Below are 21,549 nucleotides of genomic sequence, written 5' to 3'. Positions count from 1 at the left end.
CAACGACAATTTCCCCCAAACATTTGAATGGTAGTGTATCACGTTTTTCACAAATATTTTAAGCGGCACAACTGTTTTCCACAGTGATAATAATAAGAAATGTTTCTTGAGCACCGAATCAGCATATTAGAATAATTTCTGAAGGATCAGGTGACACTGAAGACTGGAGTAATGATGTTGAAAGTTCAACTTTGCCATTACAAGAATAAATAGCATTTTAAAATACATTCAAATAGAAAACTGTTAATAAGAGACTTCTTCTTTATTTAAAAAAAAATCTTTATTCCTAACTAGATAAGAACCTACCAGTAAAGTCGTGTTCAGAGAAGATCTGGAACTCCTTGAGAACATGAAGTATGGAAGAGTTGAGGTTGTTCATCCTGCCACTAATGTTCTCTAAGTGAACATCATGAATGCTGTTGATGGCCTCACCGTGTGAGATAACTGTGGCGTTTAGGTCATTAATACACATCCAAAGCCCAGATACATGTTTGCTCAGGCCATCTTTGATAGTCTGAAGATTCACTGACAAGGAATCCAGTCTACTGCAGACACCCTCCAACTTCGAGAGTCTCTTATCCAGCCCTTCTCGAGAAAGTTTGCATTCTCCCATTTCGATCATCAAATTGCTGTTAAAGCTACTGATCCCATCAAAACGTCCTTTACTGTCTTCTTTGTGCTTGTTAAAATCATCCTCAATCCGATCTAAATCCGAGTTAAATTCGTCCTTAGACCTGTTCAGATCAGAAATGGAGTTGTCATGCCTCTGTATGGTGTTCCTGAAGCCTTTCAGAGTGTCATTGATGGAGCTGAACGTTTGGATTACTCCTGTGAGGTCACCTTGAATGGACTTCAGGTCTTTGCCAAGCTTGCGAGTTAAGGTGTTTTGATTGTCTATGTTCCTTTTATGGTCATTCATACTGTTCATGCATTGGCCTGTGCATTTCTCTACCTCTTCTTTCAATTTGCCCACTTCCTCCTGGAGGTTTGAGCATACCTGCGAGCAAACATACTCATCTGAATCTACCTTTCCGCGTAAATCTGTAAGTTCTCCCTGGAACTTATTAAAAGAATAGCTGGTTATGTTTCTTAGTTTTTTGAGCTCTCTGTCTATCGTACTACATATGTCACAATCACGTCCCATATTCTCCACATCGGTGATGATTTGGTTAAAGTGTTCTCCGTTGTGTCCTGTCAGGTCCTTAATTTTTTGAACGTCATGGCTTAGATCTTCAATACGGTCAAATAAGGAGTCACCAGACACACTTAATTCCTTTAGCTTGGTGTCAAACGTCTTAATGTCCTCCTCATTGCCAAGAACCTTCCATTCCAGGCTTTTCACAGTATCTGCTGTCTCACTCATTTTTGGACCGCACGTCTCTGTGCACAAATGAATCGCTGATTTAAGTCCGCTGTCGAGATCATTTGTTTTGTTCCCTAACCGTTCCAGATTATTTTTGTGATCGTTAAAGAAACGGTTCAAGTCTTGGATGCCTTTTTCCATGGTTGATATTCTATAACCATGATCATCATTTCGATTGAGGACAGAGTTTTTAATCTGGCCGATCTCTCTCTGGACAAACTCCTTCATACTTGTTTCAGTATGGAAGCATTTTTGCTCGGTTTTTCTCACAGTCCCGTTCAGTCTTCTCTCCAGGTCTCTAAGACGACTGTTCAGTTTTTCATCAAGTGCTTTCCCCCGACCACCATTTCCATTGCCTGATCCTCTCAACTCTTTTTCAAGATGTCCTCTAAGGATATCATACGTCTCTGCAGTCGAACTGACCTTCCTCTCAATGGCGCTAAGTCTCCTGTCAAGATCGCTCAGGGAATCACAGCAGCTCTGAGAGCGTGATAGTTCCCTCTCAAGCATCTCTACAGTTTGACGGTGGTGCTGCTCCATCACACTGATGTGCTTCTCCAGCGCTCGGATCCTCTCTCTGTCCTCCTGCTGTTGCCTTTGCATGCTCTCCACTCCAGTTTGGCAAGACGAGCAAGACAGTGTCACTCGCCGCTCCAGCTCCCTGAGAATTTCCTCTTTAAATGTGCCATACCGACTGTCCAATTCGTTCCCAATTCCATTGCTGCCCACAAGGTGGTTGTTGATGCTGGTGAGGGTCTTGTCATGGACCTGTGTCATGTTGTCCAGCATGTCCAGTTTGGTCTGGATGCTGTGAATGGTCTCCTTCATCCCTGACTGGGCAGCGTCAGCTAGATTGTTGCTGCCACTGATGCCTTCCCTTCGAGATTCCTCGTGCATTTTCTTATTCATGCTGTGTACGATTGAGTGGAGGTTGTGAAGGTCTTTATTCAAGCTTTGAATTTGTTCCTCAAGTTGTCTGATCGTGTTGTTGTCAATTCTCCCTATTAATAACATTGATTAACATTGAAGTTATTTAACATTTACTAATTCAGTAAGCATATTTTCTTTCTGTTTTAACCCTAGAATGCATGACCCATACCAATAATGTTTCTTCATTAAGACATAAAATGAAAATGAAATGCTGCAGCAATTAAAATATTCTCAAAATCACAACCTAGCAGATCAATTAGACTCCCTTTATGCATTCTAGGGTTAAGTGTAAGGCCATACCTTCTTCACCAGTATGTCTGCCACTGCTGTCCTGTCTGGCAGAGGAGCCTTCACTACAATCATCACCCGAGTAACCATGACAGCACTTCCATTCCATCTCTGTGACCATTTTATAGGCAACCTTGTACCGTGGTCTTCTAACAGTCCGATACCTGTGTGGTGTGAGAAATTTTGTCAAATTCGGTTCTAACAAGAGCTCAAACTATGAATATGAATTATATGTATACTAGTCCAACTTGACTTTTTTTGTTGTAAAATGGAAGATTTAATATGTTTGTACTTTTCTGAAATTTATAAAAATGGAGACTTCCAGCGCAAAATGAACTTTTGGTCTAATAAAACATTTGTACCTAGTCAACCGTTCTCTGAGATTTGTTTTCATGATAATCGAATGTAAAGAGTTTTATCTCTAAAAACCGAACAGTAGACTAGGTACCAATTTGTTATTAGACCAAAGGTTTATTTTGCGCCGGAGTTTAACTTAATCATCTTTCACGACTTTAACCGGAGCATCTATAATGGCACTGCTCAAGTAGGCAGATATAAAATATTTCTGTTACGTTCATATCCTAGGCTATTGCTTTTCAGAAGGCCAAAACTCTGCTAGGAAACAATAAAGGCCTGTTCTTCATTTTCTTAGAGCTGTTGTTTCTGGCCATGTTTTTGTTATTTTATTCATTCAAACCTTTCAGTAGATCATTAAAATCTTTGAAAGTGTTTGCTTTGCTCTGGCAACCCTCTTGTGTGTCTAACTTAACTTTCAAGTGCAGTTGTTGCTATTATTAGAACATTGTTTATACTCCATTCATACTTGTGATGTGGCTTCTGTATAGGGGACTGGTATTATGGCTGTCTTTGAAGATCTTAGATAAAACTGAGGTTTACTAAGACCTAAGAATAAGGTCAACTTCATCTTGGACTTATGGCTGAAATTTGTTCTCTAAAAAAAATGATTAAAATAACAACATTACAAGTAACTTTCATCAGAGACAGATTTCTGTTTCAACTTCTCTCCAATCTCATTCCACAAATAATTTGGTGGACATATATCCCGTTGAGAGAGGGACATGGGCCAAACCTTTCCGGGTTGACACTGTCATAATAGCGAGTGGTAACCAAGATTAAATGCAATTTGGCAGTGTTTTTGCACATGAATACTTACAAAACCACATGGGGACATTGGCCCCAAGCACAGCGCTGGTATTCAGGTTTCACATAGGTCTCCACTCCATCCTCCATTACACAGCTTACAGTCCGTGTCACTACGTAGGCACACCAGTTTCTGTTTGTGTACAAAGCATGGGCAAATTATTCTTCTTAAGGCTTCAATTCAAATGGTGGAGGACTTGCTTCTTCATTGTAGACATAACTAAATTAAAAAGTTATCTTTAATTAAATTACAAATAATTGCCCTTCAAAACAAACACTATCCTCCAATGACACCAACAAAGCATCACATCAGTGCAACCAGTTAGCAAAGTTATGGCACCATTAGGGTTGGCAGCAAAAGCTGGTCCTTATTTAAATTGCCCCTTCACTGAGAGTTTGGTTCACAAGTGATCTGACCAATCATACCACCGACAATCAAACCAGACAGGAGAGTTAGTAGATTACCGTCGTAGGGCTTGAACTTGAAAAATGATGTTTTGTTTTTTTTCTAACCTACTTCTGATGGTCATCCATGTTTATTTTGTGCTATAACTAGTAGGAAGAGATGATCAGTTCATGTGCCGCTACTAAATCTAATGGGTGAAACAGACAAGCATGGTAGTTCTTTTTAGTGAGACAAAACATTCAGCGCAAGTACATTCAAACTACTGAACGAATGTCTCTAATTATAAACCACTTCTTTTAGGTGAATCAATACTTACAGCTGACCAGTGTTGTCCGATTCCCAAATGAGTGACTCTAATGATGAATCAAACATACACAACTATGGCTTTTATTATTACTATGTGCAAGGCTGCATTGTAATTATAGAAAGAGATGGACGTGCTACACCATGTTTCATAATGTGGTGTTTTCAGTTTATTGGAGAGGCTTGGTTCACAGTAAATGCTACTGCAGAGCATTTACTGAGTATATCTTTGCAATGGCTGTTAGGTCACTTATTATGACAGCCATCTTTCCAAATTTTTAAAGTGAATCATTTATAAATCGGTCACAAAAAAAGAGCTTTAAGGTCTTCCTGGGTTTTTCCACCAAAATAAGAGCTCTAAGGTTTAAGTTTGAAAGGAATGAAATTAAGACCACAATAATTTGTAAATCTTGTAAAACTATTATTTTTAAATATTTATTTTTAACTTAGTACAATAACCAGTACAATAATACATTTCTTTATTAATTTGTGTATTTTTAATCATTTAAATTACATTATATTATTATTATATATTATTATATTATATTTTTATAACAATAGTAATAATAATAATATTTTAATTATTATAATTGTTGTTGTTGTTCTTGTATATTTATTGAATGGGTAAAAATATAAGTTATCCTGCTTTGTCTTTAGCCTGATTAATGAACTGAATGTTGGCCCATTTTTGTTTGTTTAGTAATGTTACCTCTAAATAAGCTGTGGAAAAGTGTATAAAAAGTCTCTGTAAACACACCTTTGGCAATAAATGTTTTACATTTATTTATTTAAATTATCTCATCATTTGGCTTTGCATTTATTTATTTATTTATTTATTTGTTACAAATATGTAGGCTATTCCTTAAAAGAACTAAAAATAAAAATTGTTAATTGAACCGATAAGGAACTGAAATCGTTAAGAGGAATAAGAATTGGAAACTTAATTCTTTATGATTCCTATCCAGCTTATCAAAAATATAAGAGGGGAGATATCACCATTCTGCCCCAATCTGCTCTGGGCACATATTCATATGTTAAAAAAATATTTAAAAAAAACAATAATAATACTATATTTAAAAAAAATTAAATATGGTAAACAAAAGATGCTCATTTATGTTCATGTGGAATTGTTTTCATATTCGATGAGAATTTCATGTAGTTTCCCCAACACCTTAGAGAGCTGCATGATTTAAAAACAAATTTTCTGATTAAAGAGATAAATTATGCTGTTTTCTCAGGGAGCTTGTTTAGATGGGATTGAAACCAGGCCTGAATCCAATGTTACTGGTTCATTAAAATAACTCATTGAGCCTGGTTAGTCATTCGTTATCATGAGCAGTGCTGAGACTGGAATGTCTCGATGCATCAACTGCAAGTGCTCTGCTCTCACACATACAAATAAATGGGGCCCAGACACTCCGAGTACACAAGTTCAACACGGACATCTTCACCACAGACAACCAAGCAATTTATTTGTGTTTCTGTGGACCTAAATATTGACTAAAGCTTTTTCATCATGCATTATAAATACAAAATGTTGTGTTTGTTTGTAAAATAGAGTGAAATATTAATATGCATATCCTACTGTGTTTGTGAGTTTGGATTGGGGGTGTGATGAAAAGACATTCTGAATATAAGCCAACATTAATAACAAATTTATGGATGGATTCATTGACGTCGTGTGCACATGCATTAATTAGGACATGCATACAAATTGTGGTATTTGGGGTATACAACTAAAGAGTGATGGCAGTAGAACACTGAGCTATTGTTTCTGTTGTAGTCTGTGGGGGTGGTTAAAGAAAAAAGAAAGACAAAGGCCTGAGTCCATGTATACCAATGAGAAAAAAGGAAATAGTGGTTCTCAGCTTTATCAAATTTGAGAGAGGAAAAGTAAACAAAAACTTTGGGGCCACAATGGCTTCTTTGTCTCATATGTACACAAATCCATTTTGATTGTGTTCAAGATCAGTCTTAAGAATGAGGTCCAATGTGCAGCATTCTTGTATTCTTGCTCCCGGTTTAATTACCACAATGGATATTACTCAGGATTGGAAGCAGGATACTTTTTTTGGTTTTGGAAAGAACTCTGTCTATAAACACTTCCAGTCACCTCATTATGTTTAAGACACTGCACCTGCCAGCATACATTTTTATACAAGAATAAAATTCACTGCTTAGTCATATAAACAAGAAGACCCAGACGCAAGTGTCAGGCCTGTGTCACTCAGACTCAAGAACATCCATCTTAAGGCGGCTAAAAATAAACACTTCTCCTCAACAGGATAAAAATCCACAGGACCCAATTTGGCAAGGAATGAAGTATTCCTTCAACATCCCAAGCAGAAACAGAACTTGGACAGAAATAATAGTGAGAATACACAGCAACATAGGGCAATGTATTAAAAGCTCAAAAGAGAAACCGTGATAGGCTTGCAGGGTAATTGAGTTATCCATACAAACAAAGCTCAAATATATTTAAGCATGCTGTCTAAAGGCAGATTAGTTTTCTGCATGCAATCTAAAGGCCATCATTTAAAAATCTGTTTTCATGGTTTTCCCCCGGCTTATTTTCAGACTTTTTCTGCATTGAATGATACTGATACATCATTAATGTGCAGAACCACAGAAATTCATATCAAATACCTTTTTACATTGTCCAAAATATTTCCGTACAAAGATTAGCATTTGTCTTGGTCAGTGTCCCTACATTGCTCCCATATCATATTTACTTGTTATATCCAGTTTTACAAATGTTTGCAATCATGGGTAAGAAAGTCTGTATTTCCCATTTGAAATCTGAATGATTTACATAAAGTTGAGCTTAGCAAACTGTCTTGAGAGATGCTTAAACAATCTCCCAACAAGCAAACACTGTGCACGCAGATCAAGTCACAAAATCTTATTGCAGACCAGTAATCTACGCGCTGCCTCGACAGGTGAACGTGATTTCACCAAGTACCACATGTTCCTGGATCAACTTCTTCTTTGTCGATTGTGCATATATACCACGTTTTATGAAATTTATGAATGAACCCTGTCAGCCCTATTTTACTAGAGCTGCAGTAGTGCTTGCAGTAGTCGGGTCAGTTAACCGTTCTTGTCTCTCAGTCATATAATGCAGGTCTATGGTCACCACATCAAAGAGCATGCAACGAAAACACGATTTAATGACTCGTAAATGAAAGTACACATCGATGGCCTAAGACACGAAATGAGCGGTTTGTGTGAGAAAACGAACAGTAGTTTTTACCTCTTGTAACTACAGCCACGTCCAAGTGATCTGAAGGCTTGGGTGCTTCGGTCTGCGCGAGCGCCAGAAAGCGCCGGAAGTGATCTCTCGCGCGGTTGCGAAAAAAATCAACGTTGACTGTTGATATATCGAAATCGTCTTCCATTGCAATTTCCTGTATATCTAAATATGTCTAGATCTTCACAGTGAATGGTAAGATTTGTGAAATCTCTGTGTAAACTATAAGTGACGTACACACGCGAGAGATCACACAAACCGCTCGTTTCGTGTCTTAGGCCATAAATGTGTACTTACATTTACGAGTCATTAAATCATGTTTAATTTGGACTTCTCTGTGCATGCTCTTTGAGGGGGTGACCATAGACCTGCATTATATGATTGAAAGACAAGAACGGTTTGACCTAAAAATTTCAAAATTGAAACTACTGTGGAAACAAAGACACCTACATCTTGGATGCCCTTGAGGTAAGCTAAAACATACCAAAAATTCATTTCAAAGTGAATTATCCCTTTAAAAATAATATACTTGTACATTACTTAAGTATACTTTATAAAATGAACTTGAAGTATACTTATATTTCATAAAGGATACCAGCTATTTATGACGCATAATGTGGACTGACTCAGTAGCCTGCAACATGATCAAAAGTAGAGGGGCAAATTATATCATCCAACATATTAGACAGACAGGAAACATGACACACTGTGAAGGGGGATTTCAGCTACCACAAGTCATGTAATATTTCACACATCTGTAAAAACAAAACAGAGTTCAAACAGCCTTAAGCAGTGGTGCCAGGGGCCAACATATTCTTTCCCGCAGAACTTCTGTACACCACTGGGTTGTGCTAATGCCAGGATAAGTGCACTTAAGGTCTTCATCCTTTGGCCTCTGTCCCAATGCACATGCATTGACGTCTGCTTAGTAATGCCAAAAAAGGGAAGACCTGTCCAACAGTAGCTCACGCTCTCACAGGGCAAGAGGTGATTTCATACTGGTCTTAGTGACTAGAAACTAGTAAAATCATAAAACTATGAACTTATATTTGAAATAGCATATCAGCTCCGTGTAAAAAAGGTACGTGTGACACACCACGTGATCTTAATTTAGTTGTTAGGCCCACCAGAAGGACATTTTACATGACAAAACATCTTTCAGAGTACAAATGTATTACTTATAATTATTAATTTGATTAAATGATCAAATTATCAACTCAGATTTTTGCAGGTTATTGCTAAAATGAAAACTCGTTTGTATCTTACCTGTGTCTACTGGTCACCTTAGTTCCACTCTGTGCAGCAGATACAGACTGACTCTCATCCACATGTTGATTGTATCGTGACGCGTAAGTTCCCGCTCCCCAAATATCTCCGGGCAAAATCAGAGCCAACAGAGCGAATAATACAAAATATAGTGCCATGACGGAGAAGTCAAAACAGAATTTAAAAATGCGCTCGTTAAAAAAAAGTACATCCAAAAACTTCAACGTAGAAACTCCGACTTGTACCTACACACCGAGCGCAATTCAACAGCCCCACTAACTCTCCATGAGTCGATGTTCAGCACTGATATGTTTCATAAAGTTCTGTGTAGCTAAGTTTCTGCCCCGCTGTCATCATTGTGCGCAGTGCACATTATTCGCAAAAGATCCACAACGGTCCACACTCACACCCTAATGAGAAATGTCCGTTTTTTTTCTTTCTCATCTGCCCAGTCATAATGTGAAAACTGCCCTGAATAGATGCGGATCCAAAATTCTCTCTCTCTCTCTCTCTCTCTCTCTCTCTCTCTCTCTCTCTCTCTCTCTCTCTCTCTCTCTCTCTCTCTCAGGAAGGAACCACGCTCTGAGTTTTGGGACCCTCCTGGATTTCTTTTTTTCTTTTCAAACGTGACTCAAGTAGACTATAAACTCTAATTATTACAGACATATAACTGCTATCTACTTAACCCATTGTCCTTTCATTTTTGTTTCATCTGTGTTATTTAAAGCAAAGGAATTTGACCCACTTAAAAAAAAAATCAGTTTTGACTGCTCACATTTGTTTGCAAATTCCTAATATACCAGCGGTTTTCATACTTTTTGATGTCTAATAAGATCTCCTAATATGATGATATTTGAAGGTAGCTATATACTTTCATGTAGATAATCATTTATACTGTGTGAGGCTTCAGTGGCTTTTATTGCTGTATTTAAATATTTGCTAGATGACATTGCATTTTCTTCAACCTGCTATTAGATGTATAAACCTGAAGATAAACATTTTCAATTAAATTCAGACTCATATTTGTAAAGCCCTGTGTTTAAAAAATACTGCTAAAAATAGTTATAATAATATAATAATTATTTAAAAGTGCAGTATGTAATATTGACTGAAAGCTAGAGGTCGAAATGGGTACTGCAGTCCAAAATTCTCCCGCCTCGAGTCATGTGACGCTCATGCAGATTGCCATATTGGGACACACAACAGGAACAAGCACAATCAAAAAAATGGAAGGCGACGGAAGTTGATGAGTTGATTTTTCAGTTTCTGAATATCGAGCTTTTTGGGTTAGGTGCTAACTCCGACTTAGTTTGTTTGCTGGCTTCCATGGCTGCAATACGCTGTATTTCCCGCCAACTGTAAAGTATTGGCTGTGGCATTGTTTTTTGGAGAAACAAGTATGTCATCTTAGCATGTTTCCTAAATCGCAAACATATTATGGTATTTTGATGCTTTATTACAGTCAAAAAAAAAATGTCATGCACCTTTAAAGTTATTATAACATGACAGCCCTAAAATTAAAAAGAAAAAGATTTTTAAAAAGTTTCTGTTCTCTCAAATTTTCTAAACCCTGGTTTAAAAAAAAAAAAAAACGTGAAATACACAAAAGGGAAAGAAGAGACCCAAGCTGTACCAGTTCTGGTCAGGAATTCACTGGACAGTTTCCTCTGATCTCAAGGTTGCTGAGATAGCATCACATTTAATTGCTGTGATCCTAAAGCAAAGCCGAAAGGGAGGATCCAAGCTGCTAAGAGACATGACCTAACCTACCCTAACCATCAAAGATTGTTCCGGTCTACTGGACCAGAATAACGTTTGCCTCAGCAAATTTTCATCTCTAGCAGAATCTCTTGTCTAAGTCAAGTTTTGTCTTGGGAGTGGCTAGACATCAGCATTGAGGACTATGACAACTTGTAGTGCCTCAGTTATGGCAGTGGTAATGTAAGAGAACCCAGGCAGACAGCAACTGAAACATTCAAGGTTAGTTTGAGTGAGGTCTTCTTGGCCAGATGTAAGGAAAAAGTGTGTGAATGCAAGTGTGGTGTGTTTGGAATTCCCTTCATCCAAAATCTGTGTGTAAGCACACATCTTATTAGTAATATTTTCTTTTTTTTCTCCAAACTCTGTTTGCATCAGACAGATTCAAATCTCTCTTAATCCATGTCTGTCTACCACAGAGAGCGAAAGACACTTTTGATGAATCGTTTTAATATTCATTGCATTTTAATGTCATTCAACCACAAGACAGCATTTTCTAGTTTCTATTTGAGTTTGAGTTTAGTCTGCATTGTATACCCTGATTTTCCTTCAATTTTGGCTGTGTAGAATTTAGCCAACACTGGATCTTCCCGACTTTCATTTTGAAACTGAAAGCACTGTTAATTCCCTGGACTTTGTACAACAGATTAAAATTCCTGAGGGGACAGTTTATTTGCAATCAGTGAACAAAAACTGTGGTACACAACACGAAACAAACTGGGGGTGTTGTGGTAGTCACATTCTTCTCAGGGATTCACAGAGAGATTTCTGAGAAATGATGAAGATTATGTCTTATTCACCCCATCTTTTCTGAGTTTTATTAAGCTTTATTTTTTTTGGCTTTTTATGATATGAGACAGGAAGCAATGGGAAGGGAAGCTGGAAAGTTCAAGCTTAAACTAGAGTCGCCTGAAGCACAGGCTGTTGCTTTGACAACATATTATTTTTTTTATATTCACAGAAGTTATAAAGAAATAAGTTTAACCAAAAATAAAAATCTGTCATCATTTTCTCACCAAAAGCTTGAGTTCTTGAGAACCAACGGATCATGGAAGTTATCTATATATCTTGTGCATTGTATTCCAAGTCTTCTAATAACCTACTGTAGTTTTTTGGATGTGACAAAACAGATTTTTCCCTCATGTGATTTGATTGAGTCAGTAGTGGTGAACTCATGAGTCCGATAAACCCGATTCATGACTGACTTTCCTCATAACCTGCCATGAATGTGCAAAGAATGGAACAACATGAAAGTAAATAATTAAATTTTAACTAAACTACACTGTAAAAACAATTTGTGGTAAAATTTACGGTAAAATACCGGCAGCTGTGATTCCCAGAAATTTACCGTATAAAATACGGTAGCAAGATTTTACAGTAACAAGGTTTTACAGGACTTAAAATTTACAGAAATAAACCGTATTTATTATGTGATATAATGTTAAACTATCGGCCAATTGAAGTATTAATATCTGTTTTGTACCATTGTAACACACTGACAACTAACAATCACAGCAGTGATGAGAGTCACATGATATACGGAAGCTCATCACATGACACTCTCTCACAAGAATCTTAATAATAATTTATAGAAAGCTGCACAGTGTGATTCACTCAAACATTAACAGCCCATCCTCACCCCCAAGGCATCACCTAACTGACGCCTTTGGAAGCATTTGACCATGCTTCAATATCTGACACTTTAGGCGCCCTGCCCTAGGATCGTGTGTACCCTACCCCCACCCCACACCTAAACGTGTCCTCTAACTGACACTTTCCTTTAGCGTCAGTTAGATGACGCCGTAGGATCGCGTCATGTAAATGACGCTAAAGGGTGCCTAAAACGTCAAATATTGAAGCATGGTCAAAGGTGACGCCTTGGGCTGAGAATGCGTTGACATTAAACACCATAATGGTAACACACATGAAATTTTAAAAAGGCAATAAACATTAATTTAACCACATTAAATGTCACAGAAAACCCTAATGTATATAACTGATTAGAAAAAGACTAAGCAAACTAAGTTATTTCAACAAAAATACATCAAATGCGAAGTGTCACGCAAGGAATTGTGGGAATGTCAATTTATGTTTTTTCACTGTAAATTATACAGTGTGTTGTTCATTTTTACTTTAAAAACTGTAAATTTAATGGTATTTTACAGTAAAATTACATTAAATTTACCATGATATAGTAAGGAACGGTTCTGTTAACCAATTAACAGTTATTCACTGTAGCATTTTTACAGTCTTTTACCGTTAAAATCACTATCACTTTATACGGTGTATGCCTTTTACAGAGCCTCAGGCCCCGTCCACACTACTGCGTTTTCGTTTAAAAACTGAGAATTAAAACGAATACAATCTCCGTCCACACCAGCGTTTTATCTGCGTATTAGAAACGATCTCCGTCCACATTAAAACGACTGAAAACGCGGATCACGTGACCATTCACCAATACTGGGCATGCGCGTGAAGGTGTAAACAGTGAATGACGAATCAGGGAAGGAAACGTCATGACTGATAACACCCAATCATAGAGCCAAGCGTCAGCCTCTGCGTCAGCGTTTCTGAAGTTCTCCGTTTTGTCTCGTCCACACTAAAACACCCTCCGGAGATTCAAAACGCAAAATGCAGCTGCAGCGTTTCTAAACTTCTCCGTTTTAGGTCTTCGTTTTTCCCGTTTTTCCAGGGCCTCATTATTATACACATCAGCCTCCTTTTCCCTCAATCAGTTTTTTTCTGAAGTGGATGTATGTTTACATTCTTTCTGTCTTGACCTGCCATCCTAACACCAGTGGGTCGTGGCATTGTGTGTGTTCTCTGTATGTTGTTTTTTACACTTAGAATGCCACCCTAAGAATGCCAGTGATTGCCACCCACCACCAATTTATAGTTTACAAGATCACAGTAGTTGCACTATGAAAAATAAATAAATAAAATACTACTTGATTTTATGGTCGGTTAGTTTAACAGGAGTCATCGAGAGCCGTTAAACCCCAGTGCAGTGCACTGCCCTATGGTTTGCCTCCAGCGTGCTCTCTGCACACATTCCAAAAGTTAACATAAATACATTCAATCAACCTCAATGACAGCTGCACTCCCTGCAACACAGTCCCGTTAAAACCAATCTCTGGGATTTGACTCGTTGCTTCTAAGAGCACAGTCACCGTTTCTGTCTTTAACTAGAAGGGATTATTTTCACTGTGTCATGACATTGCTGCTTGCCTCCTCAGACGTGGGATAATCCTTAACTCGTGATTTAGGTGGCCTTAAGTGGTTCTAAAACAGGAAACGTCACCATGAAATCAAAATGAACAATTCTTTCTTTTCTATATTTATGGAATTTTGCAATATTTATTCACCTTGAATGGTCACAATCAAGTGATATTTTTTTTTTCTTCGAGAAGCTGTTTCACTTAGATAGGGAAGAAAAGGCTTTCACAACTTCTGTTTCATGCAGACGTTAAAGTAAAAAAATAGAGACCTGCTCTATGATTTGATAACGATGTCCAGTTTATGAACAAATCGATTTAAAACGACTATTTTTATTGAACCTATTGAATCGTATTATGTCGCATCGTATGATTTGTGAATTCAACTTATCCAACAGCAGTGAGTAACTGATTCAATGATCCGGACCGAGTGAATAGCTTGTGTTTTGTGAGTTATTAGGAAGGAAAATTAGGTCAATTAGAAGCAATTAAACACAATTCTCCTTTTTGTATAATGCGTACAAGTGGTTAAATTCATCAAAGGTGTTGTGTGTAAATTTTTGACTGTACTAAAGCAAAAAATTACCATACAAAGTTTTCAGATATTTTGGAAACCATCTAAGTTCACATATTTGTTTCTTTGAAAAACAATGTTACCGACAATTATTCTACTTCCGTGTCAGAATGTCTGTTTTTGTTTTGGTCTTTGTGATTCTGTCCATTGCCAAATTTATTCACCCAATAGTATTTCGACACCCCAGATTGCCAGCTAGGTCAAAGATTGCAGATTTACCTGACCTAAAAAGCCTTGGCATCCATCTAAAAAGCTGTGTCCAGAGGCATATTAAAATGCGGATGATTCTATAAACTTACAGTGTACAGTGCAAGTGAATACACCCATGCTAAAGTTGACTATTAATTTCTTTTGGAAATTGATCTTAATGCCTTATTAAAAAAATACAAATCCCAAAAATCCAAACTTTAAGGACACCAATTTTCTTTGCGAATGAATAATGTATCGTAAATAATTAATGTTCTTCCTTAAAATACAGGGGGTATAAGTCAAATCAAATCAATTTCCCATGTCCATTTTATGAGTAGCCATTTAAAATGAGGGATAATTTACTTAAAATAGGATTCAATTAAACTGTTTTCCAGAGAAGCATGATAATACTAAAGCAAAAGAAACAAAAGAACAGCCACCTGTATCATATGTGTCCTGTATCCAACCACACGCATGCACCAGGATTCCTGTTAACCTCTGTTTTAATGGCCAATTACATACACTGCATGGTTTACATATGAAGACTTAATAGAAAACCGCTGTGAGAAAAACTACTCTTTTCATTTATGAGAATGCTGTATTCCTTTTAATGTTTACCATCTGCATGCTGGAGCAGTCACGCAGTTAGTGGTCACAAATGTTGGTTTTTGGCATTGTTCTCATGTGGGAAAAAATACATTTTTACTATGTTTTGCTTTTAAACAAGCATATGCTTTTCTATTCATTTTGGAAATGCAAAGCGAAACATTTCCACAACATTTTGTGGCTTACACTTATGACCTTCTAATGATCCTGAGAGAATGAAACACATTACAACAATGTTGATTCAGGAACTAAATAAAAATGAAACGCACCAGCCCACATAGTCTACAGTGAAGATCTTGATGGCTGATTAACTTTCATGTTCTGTTTGTGGTCTTGTATTGTATTTTTCCACAATGCTTTGCAGGGTCAAATTCACTCCAAACAGAAACAACATTACTAGAATGGCAAATAAAATAAAATAGTGGTAAAATATTAGGATAAAGTTACGCCTACTTTTAATTAGTTCAGAGGAACACATTAGAATAATTTAAGGGGGAAAAACAAGTTAGTTTCAAAATTGCCATGAATATGTTGCTCATACATCATAGGGTTTTAATAGAACATGGTGGTTAATTATATAAATATTATGAATGATTCAGACCCTTTTACTTTGACATGGCACAGAGGTGAGACACTCTTACCCTGCCCAGAGGGATCAAGGCCTTGGAAAGGGGTTTTGGTGTGATCCTGCTGTGTCTTTAAACCAACCAGAGCAGCAGTGCTCCACTGTGTTCTCAATGAACCGTGCAGTGCTGGGGGGTTAATGGCAATAAGAGTTAAGAAAGCAAAGGGATGAGGAAAGAAAGCCCTTCTTTGTGCAAGTAGATGAGGGGAGAGACCATCCACAACCTTCGACTTCCACCCCCGCCCCAACACTAGCTCTTGCTTTACTATCGTTTTGGACTAGCGTAACCAAACACAAGATCAATGAAGGAATGAGCACTGAAACCCCATGCACAAAAGCCAAACATGTTTCCTTTCTGGGTTCATTTTAAAGTCGGATCCAATACAATAAAATAAAAGACAAGTATAGCTTACATCTGAATCTCAAATGCGAATGTAAAAGTGAAATGAGTCCCTTAAGATGTTTTGAGTAAAGTCACACCAGTCAAATTTAGGAGTAACATCTGATTATAGGATGCATTACAATATTTTCTTTTTGAGGAACCCAAAACCAAGAGCCATAAGAAAGACAGACTTCAACACAGCTGTCACAAAGACCATGTGATACTTTGTTTTCTTTTTTCCTCCACCTTAAATTAAAAGGTTGCAGTTGGCTGTACTCCACTGCATGGCTGGTATAAAGGCCAGCATTCATAAGCTCACACACGCAGACTGTCAAGGAGTGTCAACATCCTGACAAAAATGTATAATACTGGGTGTGAAAGCGAGAAGTGGTCTCCGTTTTATTACAAGTAACTGTAGCCTTTGTGTTTCATTTCAGCCAACAATAAAAAAAGAAGCCATCTTTTACTCACCCCTCCTCAAATCAGCGTGCCATGTGCAATATCTCTTCATATTAAGAAAGAAAGGTTTGGAACGACACGAGTAAATAATTCATTTCAGGTGAAATATTCATTTATATTTCATGGATCTATAATTATATTCATCCCAAGTTTCACTCAAAATTCTACTGAATTAGTAGTCTGTCCCAAATATTTATCAACATTGCCAAAGAGAAAGGAGTGTAAAGCTTTCTAGTCCAGATATATCTGGTCTTATCGGCCTAGTTGGGAATTCTGCCAAGGAATGGAACATCCAGCCTGGCAGACTGGGGGAGTTGTGCACCTTCATTTTTGATATGTTCCTGACAGCATTCCAGCAACGAATCAATAAAACAGCGGTAGAAAGAGAATCACTGAAGCTACTGGCCTGGTTGCAAACTTGAACACAGATATCAGATAATATCACATTATTTAACAATTCCACCACAATTAATATTCAGAAATAACATTATAAACATAAAATACGGTCATACACTCTTAGAAGAAAAGGTTCTATATAGAACCTTAAAAGGTTCTATCAGCGCTACATATTTGGAACCCCTAAAAGGTTCTATACACTCTTAAAAAAGGGTTCCTCTGGGTTCTATATAGAACCCTGGGGTTCCATACTTGGCCAATAGAACCTTTTACCCCCCAAAAAAAGGTTCTATATAGAACCATTTTGGAGTTCCAAAAATGAAGCGGGGGATGGAACCATTTCTGGTTCTAAATAGAACCATTTCTTCTAAGAGTGTACTTACTTATTATATATTAATGGAATTGCTTGTTTCAAAGTATAGGCAATGTTTCCTTTTTGTATAGCTCAAGTGACCAAACAAACAGTTTACAGCAGGTCACAGCAGGTCACACTTATCCTGTACTATGTCAAAGTCAGGGTGAGGAGAGCAGTGACAGTGGAAACATGTCAGAATGTGGACGTGCAGACTTGTGTATTAATGCTTATCAGCAGATATCCAGACCAGAGCCCTGCATGATCTGTCTGTGCATCTAGTCTGAGATATTTACCGCGGGCCTTTCCTGTATGTAAGTTGAAAACTTTGTTATACCCACCTTTACTTTCTAAGTTTCTGAGCATGGTTTGCTAGATAATTGTCTGTAATACAGCTATTTCATTAATAATGAATTCCACTGTCAAAAGATATATTGATTGTATTTGTTGCTTTAAATATCTTTACTTAAAGGAGAACTCTGGCGCAAAATGAACCTTTGGTCTAATAAAACATTGGTACATAGTGAATCGTTCTCTGAGATTTGTTTTCATGATAATCGAATGTAAAGAGTTTTATCTCTAAAAACTGTTTAGCGTATAACACTAGTAATAGGGGCATTTAATAAGTAAAAAAATCGCTAGTTTATACCACTAACAAGGCTCGAAATAGCCCCAAACTAAGACAGTAACATAATGAGGGTCCCTACAAAACGAAGCATTGAGAACTTTGTAAGTGTACAGACGTTTAATAAGAAGATACTTTATAAAGACAGTCCACTTCGTGTATACAGGCAGGAGCCATCTTAGAAAACAGTCAAGACAAGTCAAACCACGAACGTCGTGCTGAGTGAGCTAAACTATATGAAGTTAAGCGAACTACTGAACTGTTTGAATGCCGTTCGGGGATCGACTTATCGAGACTATTTTCTAAGATGGCTCCTGCCTGTATACATGAAGTGGACTGTCTTTATAAAGTATCTTCTTATTAAACGGTCTGTACACTTACAAAGTTCTCAATGCTTCGTTTTGTAGGGACCCTCATTATGTTACTGTGTTAGTGTGGGGCTATTTCGAGCCTTGTTATTGGTATAAACTAGCGATTTCTTTTTACTTAGTAAATGCCCCCAGTACTAGCATACGCTAAATTTTTTTTAGAGATAAAACTCTTTACATTTACAAAACTCTTTACTCGATTATCATGAAAACAAATCTCAGAGAATGGTCGACTAGGTACCGATGTTTTATTAGAACAAAAGGTTCATTTTGTGCCGGAGTTCTCCTTTAAACTGATCAACTTTTTATGCCTATTGTTTGTGATGCAGATACTGTCAGACTGTTCACTTTTTTATTCGTAACTTTTGTTACGGTCAAACTTAACTTATATGAAGTTGAAATCAAGAATAATGCTGCACAGATCATCCCAGACATAGGCTGTACACACACAGAGAAAATAATGATTTCAGTTGCCTTTCCTATTCCAGGGGAACACAGAGCAATGCCAAAAATGTTATTTGAAAGAAAAAAAAATTGAAATTGGCCGCAGATCTGCTTAAATGGTCTTAAGTGCCTGATTTCTCACTCAAGATGGACGAATACTTTGCTGAACTCCAGAATTCTTCTTTATCTGTGCTTTTCTCATTTAATGAGAGACTCATATGTTCTCACTCCCATCACACAAATCACCATGACGAATGTCAGATTAAGAACAAAGACTCAATCTTATAACATCCTCCATCATTTGACGCACAAATGGTGCTCAGCAAACCATATAAATCTGAATTTTCAGCTAGCAGAGAATATTTCAAACCACAATATGTTTAATATGACTGCAAAAATGACAGATTTGGGTTATAAGTGTTGTGGTTGTAAAACAAACCGCGAAAATGCTGCACTTATTCTACAATACTGGTTTTCATATAGTATGTGACTTTAACCTTATTGTCTGTCACAGCAGTTTTTATGCAAATATGTGCAACAAAATGGGTTTCGATTTTGTTTAGGAGCACCTTAGTTTTGCAGAACCAGAAGTTTTAATTGCACGGTGCATTTTAAGCCAGGCGGCTCACCTTTGTCGGTTTTGGCACTTGCTGTGCTTACTTACGATCTTATTGCTTTGGCTTCTGTCTGAGAGCACCCACTCAAATTTTATCGGTTGACGAAGCCTCTCATCTTCTGATACTTTTCCTTTATAAGCGTACTCCGGCTGCTTTTGTAGTTTAGGTTAACCCCATTAGATCACCCTGACATGTGTCCCTTTGGGTAGTGTCGAGGCAGTGGGGTTAATTCTATAAGGCACGCTTCTAAATTCACTCTGTTCTCCCCCAAACCTCAGGACTTTCCCTTTAGAGTCTAAAGAGGTAAACTGCATTTCCCCAATCTTCTGCAAGTGTCATGCTTCAGATGGTTTATAGGTTCTGTGTAGCTCATAAGTCCCTGTGGGCTGATTTAAATTGATGACTTGTGCATGGAATGCTGTAGTGAACCACTGGTTGTCCTTCCTCTACTTTTATCATAAAACAGCGCTAAACTAGGCTTAAAACATTACTGGGTGATGAATTGGCTGCAATTTATCATAAACTGAAAATATCAAAGACTTTGAATTGGCTAGAGTTGTTTTATAGAAGTTGGGGTGGCCAAATCTGACAGGAACTAAATCAATACTGTTAGAGGTTAGGCCTCTTCGTAAAATAATGACCAGAACCAATTGAGTATAATCAGTTTACCTTGTTACCATCTGCTTTTGTATTGTACAATATGGGGGCGAGTGGAGGACAGAGGTTAAAATATGATCAAAGCCTCATGCCATGTTCTCTGCAATGTCCTGTCAAGCCTATTCCTCTGCTTCATGTAAACATTTCTCGTTTCTTGATGGATGATCTTGGCAGTATGCATATGTTTTGCTTAAAACCTCTGTATTTTATTGCTGATTAACTTCTGTCTAACAGCTCTGCAATTTTTTTCTAAATCTGCACAAACAACTTTGCTGTCAGACACCCTACATTAATAATGTAAAGGAGCACAGACTTTATTTGGAGGAAAATATTATTGTTGGAAAAGAGTTTTATAGCCACTAAGTTTCTTTCACAATTGAAATAAAGAATGTCCTTCTGTTTTTACAAAATTGACGGTTTATGTCCAACAAAACTGCTAACTTTTACATGCTTGTGTCTTAGTTGATAAATATTTAAAATATTATATTCATCATACAGATCCAAATACTCAGACATACAGTATGTTTGACCATTATAAAAACATTGTAGGCCTATATCTCCCGCCAAGATTTTCACACAAAAGTTTTTTTTTTCCAGTTGCAGGGGGCATTAAATTGATCAAAAGTGACGGACAGACGTTGTTACAAAAATATACATAAAAAGTATTTATTTTGAGCTTTCTATTCGTCAAAAAATCTTGAAAGATATTAATCATTTTTTCTAGAAAAAAAAAATTAAACAGCACAACTGTTTTTTACATTGACAATAAGAAATGTTTCTTGAGCAGCAAATCAGCATATTACAATGATTTCTGAAGGATCATGAATAATGATGTGGAAAATTCAGCTTCAATTTGGAATAAATTTAATTTTAAAATGCATAAAAAATAGAACATATTTGTAATATATTCAAATAGAAAACAAACTGATAATGTTTTACAGTATAACCATTTTATTTTTGATCTCATATTGAAGACTTCTTTCATAAATGTTTAATGAATCTAATCTTTTGAATGGAATAGTGTATACAACAACTGTGTTAAATGACACATCATTGTAATAGCAAAAGCTTCTGCTGTGGCCCACTGGCCCTGCTTGGTTATCATGTTCTCCAGTACATATCAAGCAACGGGATGCTAATTTGGGTGATGTGAGTTTAAATCTAACAAAATGTTACGTTAGAGACATGAGGAAATGTTTTAGAAATTTTTTTATGTTAAGTGTATTTTTTAATGTGATTCCATGGACGTTTTGTTCAGTCAAGTCAACACGTGACTTAAGAGTTCCTGCTTTAAGTTTCTAAGCTTCAATCTCTT

The 21,549-nt window shown here is 37.0% G+C and overlaps 1 protein-coding gene across 2 annotated transcripts in view; it reads right to left on the bottom strand.

Moving 5' to 3' along the window:
- Window positions 1–21,549, bottom strand: part of emilin1a (elastin microfibril interfacer 1a) — a 38,659-nt gene that overhangs the window by 1,406 nt on the left and 15,704 nt on the right. Inside the window, exons 1-4 of one of the 2 annotated variants that reach the window (XM_039693122.2) lie at window positions 8,968–9,489; window positions 3,756–3,875; window positions 2,594–2,745; window positions 307–2,364 (exon numbers count right to left, since the gene is read on the bottom strand). In XM_039693122.2, coding sequence (XP_039549056.2) covers window positions 307–2,364; window positions 2,594–2,745; window positions 3,756–3,875; window positions 8,968–9,125 — 2,488 coding nt within the window. In that variant the 5' untranslated portion in view covers window positions 9,126–9,489. Of the gene's footprint in view, window positions 1–306; window positions 2,365–2,593; window positions 2,746–3,755; window positions 3,876–8,967; window positions 9,490–21,549 lie in introns of those variants that run through there. The other variant, XM_089118768.1, reaches the window with a different exon arrangement.

Source organism: Pimephales promelas, chromosome 13 (genome assembly GCF_988280905.1).
Source record: "Pimephales promelas chromosome 13, fPimPro1.hap1.1, whole genome shotgun sequence".
NCBI lineage: Eukaryota > Metazoa > Chordata > Actinopteri > Cypriniformes > Leuciscidae > Pimephales > Pimephales promelas.
This window is presented reverse-complemented; position numbering and strand designations above follow the sequence as displayed.